The sequence below is a fragment of the Bemisia tabaci genome, chromosome 3 (genome assembly GCF_918797505.1).
Source record: "Bemisia tabaci chromosome 3, PGI_BMITA_v3".
Classification (NCBI taxonomy): Eukaryota; Metazoa; Arthropoda; class Insecta; order Hemiptera; family Aleyrodidae; genus Bemisia; species Bemisia tabaci.
In genome coordinates this window covers 57,671,693-57,690,184 of record NC_092795.1, presented here as the reverse complement: position 1 = coordinate 57,690,184, position 18,492 = coordinate 57,671,693, and the positions used below count along the sequence as shown (strand labels likewise).

Below are 18,492 nucleotides of genomic sequence, written 5' to 3'. Positions count from 1 at the left end.
TCTTTCAGTTATGGTTCATAGGAGAAACTGAAAATTATTATTATTTTTTTTTCCGCTTCTTACAGGAGCTCAATTAGAAAACCTCCAAACGATGAACAAAAAGAAAGCGCACGTCAAACACCAAAATTGCCGAGGAATGTATTTAGGAACTAATCTAAATGGTGTAAACAGGATGAGAAAAAAAAAAAACAAAAAACGAAAGCATCAAGGCGAGTTTAAGATTTTATTATGAAGTATTGTTTTTCAAATTGAAAAGCTGGATTGAATTCCATGGCACATGAATCATTGATATTAGATTTTTCAAATCGTCCATTAATTAAAACTACTTCAAAATATCGATACAGATGTTTTCTTCTTCTTTTTTTTTCTCAAAGTGAGAATGGTGACTCGAGAACAAATAATGTCATTACAGAATTCATGATATGACTAATTTCGATGAATGGACAAAAATGTCCTTTTTCCTCTATTGAATTTTGATTTTCAATTCTAGCTCTAATCAAATATGGAGTTTGAAAGAAAATTATAAGTTAATTCATTCAAAAAGTAGTCACCTGAAGTTACAAATAAGTTGAACTCGATAAATTAAATATTAAAAATACATATAACAATAATAAAAAATCTTAATTACGAGGGCAAAATTATGAAAATGATGATTAATAACTTAAAAAGAATGCCGAAGGCGATGATTTGATGTTAGTTATTTCTCAGAAGATGGCACATGTGTTAATTATTTTAGATCTACGCATCTTCCAACTTGGATGCCGCAACAAACCATTTCAGCAGCATGTGGAAAAAAATCCTACCTCAGAGTCTCAGTATTCAGTGGCTGTGAGTACGTAGCATGTGAAAAATGATATTTATGCGTTGTTGAAAACTGCTTATTCGCTTATCTTAAGCCAGTGGAATGGAAGTAAGTATGGAATAAATAGCAGAACAGATGAAAAGGGAAAAAAGGAAGAATGAACAATGGAATGAACGGAGTTAGCACTTTCTGATGTGTCTCAAGTTATTTGTAGACGTAGCTTTCAGAGCCGCCCCTTCCAAAACCTGGGAACAAATAGCAGACACATTATTTTAACACCGGAAATTTTGTGTGAAGCCGGATGAAATTCAAAAATTGATGTTTCGTTTCGACGAATAAAACAGAAGTCCCATAATTAATAAACAACAGGTGCACTGTCTTAGACTAGAGTCTCCATTTTATCCTATATTCAACGACTAGTATTTGGTAATAATACACGTCATTGAATAATCTCGTATTCATAAAAGCGTTTCGCCTTCATTGTATCATGCAGGCAGAAACACGTCTGCAGAGGTTGAATAGTTGTATGCTCGCGCCTTGTTTAAATGACAGTGTTTCGCCTTAGTACACAGCCATCAGATAATCTCATAGCCACACGAGCATTTCGCCTTCATTGTGTCGCGTAGGCAGAAACACAACTGCGGAGTTTGAATAGTTGTATGCTCGCGCCTTGTTAAAATGACAGTGTTTCGCCTTCACGGTTCGTTTTAGAGGGAGGTAAATAAAATAGTGTTGCCCACTCAAAATTCCTTCGGGATCTTGAAGTAGGATGCATACACAGTCATTTAAGCCTAAAATGAAAATATTCTGTCGAGCTCTTCGAAAATAAAATCGATTTTTGTGTTTTTGGCGCTAAAATGGCCTTCAAAAACGATCAATGATTCAATTCCGATGGGTTGTGCATATGCAAAATGGTACATGTATGATGAAATCTACGTATTTTTGGACCAGGAATCGATTGAGCAGGGTCCCGAATCGGTTCGAAGCTTCATTGACCGAAAAATGGGCCTTTTTTGGGATTTTAGGGATGTTTTGGGCCCATTTTTTCCCAATTTTGGCGTGAGAAAACCTGTGCCGTCATGGGTATTGATTATTAGGTACTTTCGGGCGAGAAATCGAATGCGCTTGGTCCCGAGTCACTCCGGGGCTTCCTAATCCAAGAATACGCTGTAGGCCCAGGTGGAGCTCCGGAAGAGCTTTGAAAATATTTTTTGTCTTTTATGTTCAAACTGGATGCTGAAATTGGCCTTTCTTTGACTTTAAAATGAGACTCCTGAATAAGTAACAAGAAACTTTTCTATAATTTGATGACCTTTGGCCTCCTTCAGCCAGTCCACTGTGTAAGCTCCTGCATGAAAGCACGATGCATATCTCAGATCTGATCATGCGCTGTGAAGAATGATATCAGTGCGCACGCATGCTGATCTGCACTGATTGACGGGTTCACACACATACACATCAATTTCTCTTTTTCAAAGACCTTCTGACGAGAAATCGTATGCGCTTTATGAAGAGACGGTATAAATTTGGACTCGAAAAATGAACTCCTCTTGTGGATTTATAATATTTATATGCAGAATAACTATTTTCCCTCCTTTTTCGGTCAAACAAATAATCTTAACCCAACCAAGCCGAGAAAAATTTTTCGGCCTAAGAAGCCCCGGAGTGACTCGGGACCAAGCGCATTCGATTTCTCGCCCGAAATTACCTAATAATCAATACCCATGACGGCACAGGTTTTCTCACGCCAAAATTGGGAAAAAATGGGCCCAAAACATCCCTAAAATCCCAAAAAAGGCCCATTTTTCGGTCAATGAAGCTTCGAACCGATTCGGGACCCTGCTCAATCGATTTCTGGTCCAAAAATACGTAGATTTCATCATACATGTACCATTTTGCATATGCACAACCCATCGGAATTGAATCATTGATCGTTTTTGAAGGCCATTTTAGCGCCAAAAACACAAAAATCGATTTTATTTTCGAAGAGCTCGATAGAATATTTTCATTTTAGGCTTAAATGACTGTGTATGCATCCTACTTCAAGATCCCGAAGGAATTTTGAGTGGGCAACACTATTTTATTTACCTCCCTCTGAAACGAACCGTGGCTTAGCAGTAGCACACGCCATTGGATAATCTCATAGCCACACGAGCATTTCGCCTTCATTGTGTCGCGTAGGCAGAAACACAACTGCGGAGTTTGAATAGTTGTATGCTCACGCCTTGTTTAAATTATCAGTGTTCAGCAACTTTTCATGTTTTGCAAAATGTAAAAATTGTGACATTCTTTTCTTATTGAGTGTTTGAGTACGGGTTGCATACTCTAGCCCATAAAAAATATGAAATATTTCACAGCCTCGTGAAATTTCATGAAAGATTTCACTGAAATTTCCAATCTTTCATCTCTTTCTTACGTTATATGATGCACTAGCACACAAAGAAGGTTTAGTTGTTGATCTGTAAGCAGGGTTCAGAGCTTTGGATTATTCCGTAGAAAAAAAAAAAACTGATTATCAACACATTGTCAACACTAAAAAAATGTTACCTCTCATATTTTGGATTGTGCGGTACTTTTAGATATAATTGTGACGTCATAATTTTAAAAACTCTCCCCATTTACTTACGTGCTTGTTCTCAAAATCAACTTAAGTCACATCAATGTCGTAGCTTCTCGCGTAAATGAAGAGGGACATACAACATATAGCTAGGAAAGGGTGTGCCTCCTGAGACTTACCACCAGGTCCGAATAAGGCGGAGTAGCATGGGTTGTGACAGTACGGTTTGCTGTCGTGCTCAGCATGTCCTCCTGGAGTCAAAGTTCTGTTGCATTTTTCACACCGCAAACAAGCTCCATGCCAGTCTCTGCCTAAGGATGTTTTCCTTTCGGCTGAAATGAAAAAAATGCACTGATTTAAAAAAAAGGCCCATCCTCTCTCTAGACATTTATTTACTTATTTATTATTTTTTTCTGAGGGAGAGGGAGAGAGTTCAGAACCCTTTGGCTCGGGATCTTTCTTGATTACGCCTCAGTTCAACACGATGACATAAATAAGATGTTTAGTTTTTGAGCGAGCAGAGCATCTCATGAGACCTTAAATGAAGTTCCGATTTGCGGCGACATGAACGCATCAAAGCTACTTAACATTTGTGACAAGAAAGGAATGACTCTGTCATGAGAGGCTACTGCTACTACTTCGGCATGAATATGAATACATGCACATGAGCATCTCTCAGAGCACACATGAAGAAGTACCTCTTTCCATTTTATGGGACCAGCACCACGGTCTGCCAGATTTTTCCCTTTTGGGCGAGAAAATCATGCATGCTTCATTAGAGCCGAAGAAAATTGAATTAAATGGAAGCAATTAATTACGCATAGGGGCACGCGGCTCATTAAATAAAAATGGCGCGGGAGCATTGAGCCGTGAGGGAGGAAGTGAAAAACTTGGCATTGGGGAGCTCTTTCGAAAAGGGATGAAAAAATGGATAGTAAGGCAGAGTAGGCGTGCAGAGGAGTGCTGGGAACAAAAGCCGAACGTTCGAAGCGCCTCAAGTGGCAGCCGCCCTAATTACGCGTCTCCTAATTACCTAATGACAAATGCCGGCGCAATGTGCCATGTGAGAGAGTGACGCCTACTCGCCTACTCTTATCCCCCGCTATTATTTTCACACGTATCTCTCTTCGTATCGAAGATGTGTATTGTTCCTTCCCGGCTAAATATGGACGGAGGAGATGTAAGTGCAGAGAGTCTTGCCAGCGCCAGCCTATACGAGCGAAGCTTGAAGATTGGGATAGGATCCCTTTTCAATATTTACGCTTGTATTTCTCCTCCTATATGCTGCTGTGCTGAGGAAGAACGCCGTATGTACATTCGAGAGCTGCCACATTTCCTTCGATAAATGTTTATTTTTGAGGAAGATTTATGAATATTTTTCCTTGAAATTTTCAGGAACTTCAGGTAAAATTGCGAACAAAATTATCTGAAAATTTTGAAGGAAAATATTCAGAAGTTTACCAGGAAATTCGTGTTTTATCAGAGGAAATTTGGCAACGCCTGAAGGTTCATACGGCGTTTCTCCTTGGCACGGCAGTATGCTTGCTTCTACCCTCGTGCTCTTCCCTGAAATCTCTGTCTTAACATTTACTTTTTTGATCGGGGGAGGAATCCCGAAAATTATCGTTGAGAAGCAATCATGATTTTTGCCGATTTTAGGGAAAGAGGTGAACGAAGTTTCAGTTTTCATCGTTAGACCTGAAATTTTTCTCAGTAGCGAATTTTCAGAGCTTAATCGTGGAGTGTACATTTGTTGTTCTCGAGAAGCCTTGGCGGTGAACAAGAAATTAATTAAATGAAACCCTCTTTTGTCAATGAATGGATGGTATTCATTGTTTTTGCAATCCAATTGAAGTTTGCCGAGCGCTGCTTCACTGGCGTCAAGTTGACTGTCCGACCTTATTTTCAGGAAATCAAGCACACAAAACATTTGTCTGTATACTTCATATCCAATGCCTCAAAGTACGGATAGCAGAGTATGTGGCCTTTTCTCGTCATTAAGTAAAGCAATAGCTGTCACACGTGCCTAGAGAATGAACTCAAGGCACATGCAGATTGAGGGCTGAGTAGATTCCGAAGCTTCAAAAGGGCTGTAAAAGACAGACTTTTCTCCTAAAACTTTGCACAGCTCAAACGATACTTTTTTTGAGACAGTTATTGAGACAGAGTATTAGGGCGAGCCCTTAATTGTTTTGTTAAAGTTCAATATTTATTTCTGACTTCATTTGTTTACATCAAATGTTGTCAAGGGATGGATATTGATGGTTAAAGTGCGAAAGCTCGTATCTCCGTTTGCGACATTGCAGACTTCCTGTTGGACTATTTTTTCAATTGAAAACTTGTCAACGTAATGAGAACGGCTGAACTTAGACAAGTGCCTTGCTTTTTCTCCTCGATTCGCAAAATTTTCTGTGTGAATTCCGAGCTATAAAGTTAACTTCTTGCTCATCGAAAAAATAAAATAGGAGCGGCAATTTTGAAACACCGCAACAGAGATACGTGGTTTTGCACTTCGGTCATCACTATTGAACTATAAAATTATTCCCACAGCTAATTAGATTATTTCCCATTGATTAAAGTAACTAATAAATCGAAATGTAATTTTTTGCGTGGGTGCATCATGCGTTTTCTCGGTGGTATTTAAGAGCATCCCCAAATCTTTAAAACAGCGTGTGAGGTTAAACCTCAGCGGTAATTTATTTTTTTTAATTTATTAGTACCACCGTGACCGGACTACAACAACCATAAATCGGCAAAAGTATGGCAGTTGATGAATAATGTGCACGTTTGCACTGATAGCAGTGCATGAAAAAGTATGACAGGGTCGTAAAGCAATGAACGCGAGGTGAGCGATGGAACGAGAAAGATCGAACAGAGATGACTTAAGTCCTATTGATCTGGTGGTGCCACTTGTGGCAGTTTTTACTCGATTTTGCTCTCACCAGAGCACCAGGTTACGGTCAAGCCTTAACGCTCTTAATGCTCTCGGAAATCAATTTCGGAGCTTATTCTATTGGTCGGAAGAGAACGCGATCTTCTCCGGAGAAGAAGAAAGTTTGCTTCGGCAACACAAGCCGGAGGTTTTTTTGTTTAGAGTTTCCGTTAGAAAAAGTGGCGAATTTCCGTGGAGATGTGACAGTGTAACCCTAAAATAGCTCCCACCCGTTTCGCGCTATACCTTGGAAAAGTTGTCTGTTGGACGCATGCGACGCACTCCGCAAAAAGAGTAGACGCCGCTCCAAAAAAGTGTACATCACTTTAAGAGAATTCCTATCCGCCTTCATATGACTCGGGGTTTTGGGCCTTATGTATACTCCGAAACAGAATTTCACTCCCAAACTTTTAACAGTGTATATGCTCCACGAAGATTGACCTCTTGTGCGTTTATGCCTCCAAATGTAACCCCTGGCGTAGCTTAATTTTTTTACTTTTTTCTTATCCTTAAAGAATTATTCCTCCCCCATAGATAGATACCTCACAGTTTTTGTGAGATCAACGCCACCTCTCTATTTCACTGACTGCGGGTTGATGAACGCGATAGAATTTCGTTTTCGTCGTCTATCTCTCTGCCGAAGAGAATCATGATTAACTTGGAGTAAATCACCATTGAAACGTTTCTCTCACCGTACGGCTATCACTCGTTGACGTGGCAACGTGGAGGGTATAACGTCATGGCGCTCAGCTGGACGCTATCTTATTAGCACCTGACCGTGCGCGCCGCGGCGTCGAACTGCGTTCAACACGGTTCGAGTGCCTACTCTTGCGATTAATCGAAAGTGTCGTAAGTAAGCCTCAGCTCAAGATGTCAAATAAGCGCGGACGAGGAAGGCCCCTGGCCTGGCCCCCGTCCCATCGTCCCTGTCTCTGTCCGGCGAGATCTTATGGATTCGCGTCGTTGCCAAATTATGATCTTTTTTTTAATTTATTCTTGAATTACGCCTACATAGAGTATTAAGTAATTTACATTTTAGAAGTACACTTAAACTAGACTATATATACATTTTAACTTGCGGATTATTAAATCCTATGGGTGAGTCGAACTCTGAGGCAGAGTCAGAATGAACAGTTTAATTGTTCCAGGTGTTCCCAGGCCAGGCCGCGGTAAATATTCATCGGCTGAGATGGAACAGGAACTTAAGTTGAAATTATGATCTAACACGTGTTGCCGTTTCCAGAAGTGGACACACGATCGAGGAAGAAAGAGGAAAGAGAGGAAGACACGAACGAAAAGAGGGTTATGACAGAGCAACAATGATTTTGGTAGAATTGACTAGTGCTATCAAAAAGAACAAAATAATCCGGAAAGCAGTGGGCAAGGAAAAGGAGGGGGAGCCTCATACTAGTAAAGTGAAAACTACCCCCACAAAATAAGCGAGAGTGCGAATGAATTGAATTGAACTAATTCAAAGCGCTGGTTCATTTATACCACGAGAGCTGCCTTGATTTGAAACATCTGTATGAGAAGCAGCTTTTTTTTTTTTTTTTTTTTTTTTTTTTTTTTTTTTTTTTTTTGAAAAATTTTTACTTAATTTTTTGGGGGTTATTTATATTTCCTAAGCCTCGCAAGAGATCCAAAATCTGTAGTACTTTTGCATAAATTTCAGTATTCAAGGGAATTCGGCCAAATTTGGAGACTCGGTAGGTTGAAGACACCCGGTAGCAAGCGGTCGTCGTCGGTCGAAGCCGCGGTCGCGAGTCGCCATCTGTGAAATAAATTCTGCCGCACTAAGTGAAAAAAACGCCGTATAAACATTCAAAAGTTGCCAGATTTCTGCCTGCACAATATTTGAGTATAAGAAAAATCATGATCACTTCTCCGTAGGATTTTCTGAGATTTTACTTAAAATCGCAAAAAAAAATCTCTGAAAAATCGGAAGGGAAATATTCTCAAGTCCCCTCGAAAATTCATATTTTATCAAATTCAATTTAGCAACGTCTGAGGGCCCATACGGCGTTCTTCCTTACGACGGTAGTAATAAGGAGTGGGGCCGCTTTAAGGTGTCATCTTACGTAAGATGAGGTTCGGTTCTGGTCCCATTCTTGGGAAGAATCACTACACGGGCTGCGCGTTGCGGGATGCGCCCGGCGGGTTTCGCAGCATGCCAGCTATCGATCTTTTCCCATTCGAAGCTATGGTTAAGAATCGATTATCAAGAGATACTTTGATAATCGATCCTTTCCCATAGGTTCGAACGGCGGATCAATCAATTCATCGCAGTGCACGACACACTACGCGCGTAGATTCGCGCTCCACACAGTCGGTGTTCCAGGGGCTCAGTGCTCTCCCTAATTGAGTTTTTCACTTAAGATTAATGCAGAGTCTTTGTAACAGTTTCGATCGATAAGCTTGCGGCGTGGTGTTTGACCGACGATCGCATTTGAATCTCAGACTGATGCTGAAGATGATTATTCGTCGCGGTTCCGACGATTTGAAAGAGGATGGTGATCGGTGAGTGTGACAATGTAAAACGATGCGCTGCGTCGTTTTTCATGCCGCAATCACACGCTGAATGTGGAAGTCATCGGCCCGACGCCTGAATTTTGCGGATTTGTCTGACTTATTCGAATAGATTTGATACACATCCGGATGCAAATAACTCGAATTTGCGAAATTTTCAGCTGTTGAACGATGAACATTGACTTCCATATTCAGCTGCCAAATTCAGCGTGTGATTCCGGCACCAGACGAAAAAAACGTGACTGCTGACTGCATTTCAACGCGGTAAAATTTACCTTTACAAATTTGATTTATATTGGAAAATTGTTGGACATTTCGAACTGAACTTTGTCAGATTTTCTGCAGATCACTGCAAAAATCAACATTTTCCATTGTAACTTGAAAGGTATATTCCAGTTAAAAATTGAATTGTGTGAGTCAATTTTGCAACCTTGGAATAAAACGGATACGTTTTATTCCAAGTATTCATACGTGTAAGTACTTTCATTAAATGAGGAAAGGTAAACTCTCCCTTCATTTTTCGTCTTCCTTTTGAAATAGGTTCGTCACATCTTGCGAAACTCCCTCGCATTTTCTAGTCTTTGATCTCCTTTACGATCGATGTTTATTAGGTCCTCTCCAAATCTTTTCCAAAGCGATTTAACCTCCAAATCAAAACGTACGTCAAAATTGAAGAAACTCTCAGTAGCAAATTTATGGACTTGACTGACTATGGATCCAACTTTATACTGATCGAAAAGGAATAGATTCAGTGGCACTTCCATTGTTTAATAAGTTTGCTCATGGAGATCTGATGGTTCTTTCCCAATTAAGATTTTTCAATCAGTTTTCATACCATCTTTCGATTTAGTTTTTTTGATGTGTGACTAGAAAGTAAAATCGGCCTCTTGAGAAATACAAAAACAACTACGCAAACATCTTTAAAGTAGCAGAACATGGATGAATCCGTAACCAATAAAAATGGACAAACAGAGTGGTCAACGCACTGAGTGGGAGCTTCATGGCGCGTGCGCATATCCAGCTGGGATTCGAACCCGAGACTTCAGGGTGAGCGAGGTTCGTTGACTCACTGACCACTGACTCCGGAACATGAAGAAAGTAGTGCCACTACACGATGAGAAGTGAGCTGCATGATCCATTTTCTAATGGCGCCTTGTCAGAGGCGACCGACTGCCCTCTTCAACTGACATATGTTCAGGGCAGTCTATCAAAATTCGCTCGATTACCTTTTAAGGAGTGTGTGGAAGCGTGTTCCGCGAGGAGTCATCAAATTCATTAACTCTTTCCAGGATATCCTTGGTGACTAAGGTCAAGATCAATCATCGAAAACACGAGTTACTCTCGCGCATGCGCATCTGGGTCGCAGGTCGATTTTGCTACTGAGTCAAAGGTCGCCAAAGCTACTCTTGTCCTTTCCTTAAACAAAGTCAGTGACAACCACAAGGTCACCACTAACTTCGCGAGAGAAATAGGAAGGAGGAATGCCAAAAGCCTCTCTATTGTTCGGGAATTCTAGGACTGGCGGTAGATATGTCGAAGGCAAATAGTCAAATCAGACATTTTGTCTAAAAATTAATAGTCAAATATTCTTACTTAGTTTGACATTTTGATTTTTTACCCTATTTTTACATTTCGAACTGAACTTTGTCTGATTTTCTGCAGATCACTGCAAAAATCAACATTTTCCATTGTAACTTGAAAGGTATATTCCAGTTAAAAATTGAATTGTGTGAGTCAATTTTGCAACCTTGGAATAAAACGGATACGTTTTATTCCAAGTATTATACGTGTAAGTACTTTCATTAAATGAGGAAAGGTAAACTCTCCCTTCATTTTTCGTTTTCCTTTTGAAATAGGTTCGTCACATCTTGCGAAACTCCCTCGCATTTTCTAGTCTTTGATCTCCTTTACGATCGATGTTTATTAGGTCCTCTCCAAATCGTTTCCAAAGAGATTTAACCTCCAAATCAAAACGCACGTCAAAATTGAAGAAACTCTCAGTGGCAAATTTATGGACTTGACTGACTATGGATCCAACTTTATACTGATCGAAAAGGAATATATTCAGTGGCACTTCCATTGTTTAATAAGTTTGCTCATGGAGATCTGATGGTTCTTTCCCAATTAAGATTTTTCAATCAGTTTTCATACCATCTTTCGATTTAGTTTTTTTGATGTGTGACTAGAAAGTAAAATCGGCCTCTTGAGAAATACAAAAACAACTACGCAAACATCTTTAAAGTAGCAGAACATGGATGAATCCGTAACCAATAAAAATGGACAAACAGAGTGGTCAACGCACTGAGTGGGAGCTTCATGGCGCGTGTGCATATCCAGCTGGGATTCGAACCCGAGACTTCAGGGTGAGCGAGGTTCGTTGACTCACTGACCACTGACTCCGGAACATGAAGAAAGTAATGCTACTACGCGATGAGAAGTGAGCTGCATGATCCATTTTCTAATGGCGCCTTGTCAGAGGCGACCGACTGCCCTCTTCAACTGACATATGTTCAGGGCAGTCTATCAAAATTCGCTCGATTACCTTTTAAGGAGTGTGTGGAAGCGTGTTCCGCGAGGAGTCATCAAATTCATTAACTCTTTCCAGGATATCCTTGGTGACTAAGGTCAAGATCAATCATCGAAAACACGAGTTACTCTCGCGCATGCGCATCTGGGTCGCGGGTCGATTTTGCTACTGAGTCAAAGGTCGCCAAAGCTACTCTTGTCCTTTCCTTAAACAAAGTCAGTGACAACCACAAGGTCACCACTAACTTCGCGAGAGAAATAGGAAGGAGGAATGCCAAAAGCCTCTCTATTGTTCGGGAATTCTAGGACTGGCGGTAGATATGTCGAAGGCAAATAGTCAAATCAGACATTTTGTCTAAAAATTAATAGTCAAATATTCTTACTTAGTTTGACATTTTGATTTTTTACCCTATTTTTAGAAAAAATGATTTGTTGCTCCTGTAAGAAAGAATTCTCTGTAAAAATATGCAGCATACAATAGTATTTCAAACGATTTTAAGATCCTGAATGCGCATTTCTCATGAAATTTTCAGCCGTCATAAAACAGAGAATTGTTAACATTTTCACATTTAAATGCACTAAAGGCATGTAAAAAGGAACGAACGAGGAGAATTCGCGGATTTGAAGAGTTATTCTTCCCATTATATTGAAAACCCGTGAACTCCTTGCCATAAATTTACAGAAATTACGTAAACTGTCAAAATTTAACCACTGGCCTAGGCATTTGATAAAATGCCTGATTTGACTAATAATTGCCTTCGACAGATGTATGGAACGAGAAAGAAACGCTAAGAAAAGTGGCCTGAACTGTATGTAACAAAGTGGTAAAATAGTGCTTGGTCTACACTATTTTGTGGGGGAAACAAGGCATAAAAGTCCAAAATTTTCAATTAGAGAAAAAAATTTTGAGCTCTCATGAGTATCCGCACAAGACCGGGGGGGGGGGGGGGGGGGGGAGACGGGACTACCATCAAGCACACACTCAGAAAAAATGAGCTATACGATTATTGGGAACTCCTTGTTCTATTGTCGAAATAGATTAATCTTGACGGAGGATTTTTTTTTGAGTTTCATTGTTACCCACTTAGGTTGTGCATCAATTAGAATTCAAGTGTTTTGGTTGAGCAATACTGAATTGGCAAAAATACTTAGTAGATAGGGACGGAATTCAGCGGTAAAAACGCGATAACATTTAAATAGTACGCTCAGCAATGTTGTCACGTTAGCAATGAGATTTGGATGCATAACACCTTTAAATCCAACGAGAATTTCGTAGGAGCCCGACCATTCCCTCGAAATAATAGCAACGCGGACTGACGCGGAGTCAAAACAAGCGGACTAATGAAAATGAGACTATTTTAAAAACGAGATCTCTAAATCTAAGTGTCATACTTAAAATCAAGGCTGGATTTAAGCGTCCTATGCAAGAAATGCGTGCCTCTCACCTAATATCTGACAATTGTAAAGTGGAGACCTTACAGACTCCCTGCATTTGGGGAGGACCACATTTTTTATTGAAAGACTTGCGATATCCCCACCATACTGCCGTGCTAAGGAAAAACGCCGTATGAACCTTCAGGCGTTGCCAAATTTCCTTTGATTTAATGCGAATTTTTTGATCAACATATGGATATTTTCCTCCCAATTTTTTAGATAATTTTGTTCGCAATTTCACTTAAAGATTCTGAAAGTTTAAAGTAAAAATATTCATTACTTTCCTCAAAAATGAGCATGTTATTGACGGAAATTTGGCAACTCTCGAATGTTCATACTGCGTTCTTCCTTAGCACGACAGCGTAGACTACGGATATGTACCTAAACATCCTACACTGAGAAAATGTTTTAGTCAGATCAACCAGAAAACTACTTGTTCCAATGAGACTACTCCAATGAATATTTCCCGGAATGGAATGATACTTGAATCAACTGGAATAGCCAGTTAGATTTTTTCTAGTTGAAGTAACTGGAAATTATCCTTGTTTTAAATGGATAGAATCCTTGCGGTAACTGGAATTATCCTCGGATTAACTGGAAAATATCCTTGAAATGACGGGAAAAATTATTTGGTATCACTGGAAAATTTCCAGAGACTCTGCCCCTAGTTTCTGGCCTTTGAAAGCATGTAAGTATTTATTAAATAAAATATACAGTGGATATCGGATATAACGACCTTGAAGGGACCAGCCATATTCGGTCGTTATAGCCGATAGTCGTTATAACCGATAGTGGAATTTTTACGCACGTACCCTATGTTAAAGAGCTGAGAACAAGGCTGTGCTGTAGGTGGGATTCCAGGGCCCGGTGAATTTTGCTGCTGATTCATTATCTCTTCAGTAACACCTTTGTTTATTAGCTTTATCTAATTTTATTTGAATTGAATATTTATTTAATTCATTTATTTTTTTATTCTAGGACTAATTTTAATTAAAACACTTTGTTTGAATTTGTAAAAACAAGGTATTTTATAATATTGAGAATACATGCACTACACACTACATTATGTTTGCAATACATATGCGCAATACCGAAGAAGTATAAAACTTCTAATTTGAATAATAGTCCGTGATTTCTTTTTGCTTCACAATCGTGTTCGCGTACCCTTTTTGTAACGCTCTATGGGCCGAGCGTAAAGTGTGATAAAGTGGAATCGTTCCATTCTGAGTTCAAAATTAGGAATTTTTGAACAGTTGTGATGGCTTCTAGGGCGTCTGGAAACGAGATCCTCTCCTCTTCGGCCTCTGTTGCTGTCGCTCAGGTCGTTATAACCGATCACCACATCTGTTGGGACGCGAAAACTCCGTCGCTATGACCGATATGTCGTTATATGCGATGTCGTTATAACCGATACATAAATACATTGAATGAATGGGATTTCAGCCGGGACCGACCAGTTTACGTCGTTATGCCCGATATGTCGTTATAACCGATGTCGTTATATCCGATATCCATACATTCCAAATCACAAGATTGTATTCACCTAATTTGATTTACAATTATATAGGATATACATACTGCCTAAGTTCTTCGCGCATTAAATTATTTTGGGACCTATCTGGGGATTGAACCCGAGATCTATCGATTCCTAGCCTAACACCCTTCCCGTTACGGCATTGCATCCGTTATCTCATGCAGACGAAATAAGGAATGTTAAGGTGTAAGCACGCCTCATCAGTTAGAAGTGAGGAACATGGAATTCCAGTTACGGTAACAGGGCTTTCCCATTTGGCATGACTGAAAAAAATTCAGCAAGACTAGTCCAGTTGATTCAAATGAGACGTCCTTTTACATCAAGTACCCTATCCATTTGGATCAACGATTTTTCGGTGTTAAATTAACGTAGAAAAGTTCCAAGTAGACACTTTCGTTAAATTAACTGTTCTTTTTTTCTCCGTGCGCCTGTTCCCTTCTTTTCATAGTAAAAAATCGTCGTGATATTCAAAAGATCGTGACAGTTACAAGTACATCATCAAGTCATCATCGCAATAGTGTCGTCGGAATGTCATGCGGACCATTGCACTTTTTTTTACCTGGAAACTCACTTATTCTAGACCATGAATTCCAGGTAAGAAAGAAACAGGAGCGGACCCCATCTCAATCCGGTAGGACTGCTGCGATGATCACTGTTCGTCCATCTGATCGTGTGGACATGACGATGAAGTTTTATTTTTACTAGGGTCTGTTATAAAATCAATTCGAAAAAGCTCGAGATTTTCAGTGCTTTTGGGCTTAAAATTCGAAAGGAACTGGACAAAAAGGCAGAATTTAACGAACTGAGATAGGAGATAGGTTGAGAGCAGTGAGTGACGAAACGAGATACAGGCGTAAGCAGAATAAAGAACCATTTTGCCGTGCTAAGGAAGAACGCCATATAAGCCTTCAGACGTTGCCATATTTACTTCAATAAAAAACAAATTCCCTGAGCGAATTGTTGCAATTTTTCTTCACAATTTTCGGACAATTTTGTCCCAACTGAATCTGAAATATGCTAAGATTTCAAGGAAAAAGAAGCACAAATTTCCTCAAAAATATACGTTTTATCCAGAAAAATTTGGCAACTCTCGAATGTTCTTACGGCGTTTTTCCTCAGCACGGCAGCTTTCATTCCTACTCAATCATCCTCATCGAATTTCAAATCTTTAGGAGGCCACCGGGCCGGATGAAAAGTAGGTCCTTGGATTTTCGGATCCCCAATTGGCAACCCTGCGCGCAACGCACACATTAACGCTGCTCTGCAATCAACGGAGCAACCAGAAGAACGTGCGGAAATGAAAAGAACGAAATTATTCGAAAACACACCCATTCACCCTCTCCTTTGTAAAGAAAACGGACCTGTCATTAGAAATTCCTCTGTCAAGGTTACCGGCCTCATTTTATTTCAACAATCCACCTTCATTTAGCCGCTGTCATGGGCTCTGGACTGCCGTGCTAAGGAAAAACGCCGTATGAACCTCCAGGCGTTGCCAAATTTCCCTTGATAAAACACGAATTTCCCGGTAAACTCATGAATATTTTCCTTCCCATTTTTCAAGTATAATTTTGGTCGCAATTTCACCAAAAGTTTCTTAAAATTTTAAGGGAAAACATTCATAACTTTCCTAAAAAATGAACGTTTTATCAAAGGAAATTTGGTAACTCTCAAAAGTTCATACAGCGTTCTTCCCCAGTAAGGCTCTGAAGGATCCAGAGTGTAACACGGCATACAAATCGTCGAACCTCTGACGTAGGGCGTATCTCAATTTTCCCATGAGCTATGTGCTCCGTACTGGCGTCCTGAGAAAAAACGCCGTATGAACCCCCAGGCGTTGCCAAATTTCCATTTCCAAAACAAGAATTTTCTTGTAAACATATGACTATTTGTCTTCCAATTTTTGTCCGGCAATGTTGTTTGCAATTTCACATGAAGTTCCTGAAAATTTCAAGGAAAAATATTCATAACTTTTCCACAAAAGTAAACATTTTGTAGAGGGAAATTTGGCAACTCTCGAATGTTCATACGGCGTTCTTCCTTAGCACGGCAGCGTAAGACTAGATGCTTTCCGTGGTTCATGTCGATATACAGATACGCCTTTACGTCAGATGAGCGACGAAATGTTAGGCGAAGAAAAACTGACCGAAAACTTCAGTCTCCAAGTATAATTTGTCACAATTCCTTAATCAATGTATTTTCTATTGGTTTTCGTATAACGCGCAAACAGATTATTTTAAAATGTCAAAGAAACTCTTGGATCCGACAAATTTGGAAAAGACAGGGGGAAAAATTGGCCCCCAGGAGACATGAAAATCAATGAATTTTGTCTATGATGTGATGAAAATCTAATCACTTGGCCACTCGTATCGGCTTTCTATGGTGGCTTGCAATCGTTCATAATTCATCTTCGCCCAAACAAACTTGAATCTAAAAATGTGTAAAAGTTCTCGATTGGATCACGTAAGGGTGATGAGAATACGAAGAATGCGAGTTTCCTCAGAAAATGTAATCACCTCTACATTTGGACTACATTTTGCAATTTGGAACTATAAATTATAGCCCGGTTTAAAAACTGCGTATGTGCCATTAGTTTCCCTATGCACATAAGTGTTTTTCCAGAAGAGCCAGATTTTATAGTTCCAAATTGCAAAATGCAGTCCATTTGGCCCCTGTGTAAGTAGGTGTGGGCTTCTCCTGTATTCCTAAGTTTATGGAATTGTTTTAGTTTTCTTTTTTAAGGAGACTTGAGAATAAAATTGCATTGCTCAGATGTTAAGGGGTACGCCTGTGGCTGTAATGTTTTAACAGATCATAGATGCCTAATTAGGGGTTGCAGTTTACCTACGGACTTTCTTACGTCAAAAAAAGCGGGTCTCCGTTTCAATACAAACATTAAAGAGAGTTCAATCCTGCAATTAATCTGACATTTTGACCACAATGCTCAGCCCCAATGGACTGTTTAACAGATGTTCGATTATTCCCACCTTTAAACTTGAGTTTTTCAAATTAACAATTGGCTGGATAAAGATGACACGAAAGAGGCATAATAAGTGGGCAGAACGAAGCCTGGACCAAAAACGGGAATGTGTTAAAAAATCCACCATAGTTTCTCCAATATCTAGCCTTTTTTTCAAAAAGATGAATAAATTTGAAAAATTTAACGTTTAGCTATACGTAGGAAGGGAAGAAAACATGTTTTTTTTTTTTTATGAAACGGAGAGGCCAAATCTGGGGGAAAATTTTTTTTCATGAAATGGAGAGACTAAATCTGGGGGAAAAAATGAGTGTAATAAACGGAGAGACGAAATCTGAACTTTTCGATGTTCAAAATCCGATCTTGGTTGAATTCGAGCCTCTGTAATAGCTAAATCATTGAGCACACACAGGAAAACAAAAAAGAAAAATGAGTTGCGGGTACCCTATCGTCGCGATAGCAATTTGTCTAAAAAAAGAACTACATTTATACAAAATATTGATGCTCACCAAAGTAAACAGGTTTCCCGCACTTGGGGCACTGGCTCATATTGTTTGAACTGGGTTGAAATTACTTGAAATAAAGAATGTCACGTAACAATTAGAGGAGACGTAACAAAATAGATACGAATGAGGAACAAACGAGAATGTGGACTAACGAGGAATGTTGGAACCGCTTGACGGAGGAGATCGAGCGTAGAGCCGAGGATATGGTGGGAGAAGGAGAAGAGCAGGTGAATGAAAGTGAATTCGGCCTTGTTTCCAAACATCTTCCGTCTGTCCAGATATTCCCATTTTCAACCGGTCTATCTCCCTCGTCACTTAACTATCCAATAACTTAGTCGCTACGTCATAGCTTCAAGCTACGAACCGCTGCCGTCTTATGGTCTTCACTGAAATGCAATATGACAACATGACGTCATAAATCGTGACGACGTGCTCTTACTTTTATCCATACATTACGTCAGAGCTACATATTTGCTAAGCGCCAACGAATTCAACATTATGCGCGAAACCTCAGCTGGTACATTGGAATTGTTTAAATGATTTTGTCAGCTTTTTCCCCAATTTGCGGCAAAATCATTTAAGCACATACGTGCTTGTAAAGGAAGTAAAACATGTGAAGACATTAAAAAAAAATCATTTTTAACATATTGATGATAATCGTACTTTCAATCTCTTTATCGAGCCCTTTTTTATTGAGCTTT

The 18,492-nt window shown here is 39.6% G+C and overlaps 1 protein-coding gene across 1 annotated transcript; it reads right to left on the bottom strand.

Annotated features, from left to right (window-relative positions):
• Positions 1-204: 204 nt before the first annotated feature.
• Positions 205-18,043, bottom strand: LOC109034164 (cysteine-rich protein 1). Its single transcript, XM_019047165.2, has 3 exons — positions 17,795-18,043; positions 3,539-3,691; positions 205-1,047 (listed from the first exon to the last, which is right to left on the bottom strand). Exons 1-3 carry the CDS (start codon positions 17,832-17,834, stop codon positions 1,007-1,009), a joined length of 234 nt encoding a protein of 77 aa, XP_018902710.1. The 5' UTR covers positions 17,835-18,043; the 3' UTR covers positions 205-1,006.
• Between the last annotated feature and the right edge of the window lie 449 nt (positions 18,044-18,492).

What these genes read in the sequence shown, in the direction of transcription:
- LOC109034164 (XM_019047165.2), bottom strand. Translation starts at nt 17,834, where the DNA reads ATGAGCCAGTGCCCCAAGTGCGGGAAACCTGTTTACTTTG. An exon ending in CGGGAAACCTGTTTACTTTG is followed by an intron (nt 3,692 to 17,794) that starts GTGAGCATCAAT and finishes TTTTCATTTCAG; the next exon opens with CCGAAAGGAAAACATCCTTA. An exon ending in CGCCTTATTCGGACCTGGTG is followed by an intron (nt 1,048 to 3,538) that starts GTAAGTCTCAGG and finishes ATTTGTTCCCAG; the next exon opens with GTTTTGGAAGGGGCGGCTCT.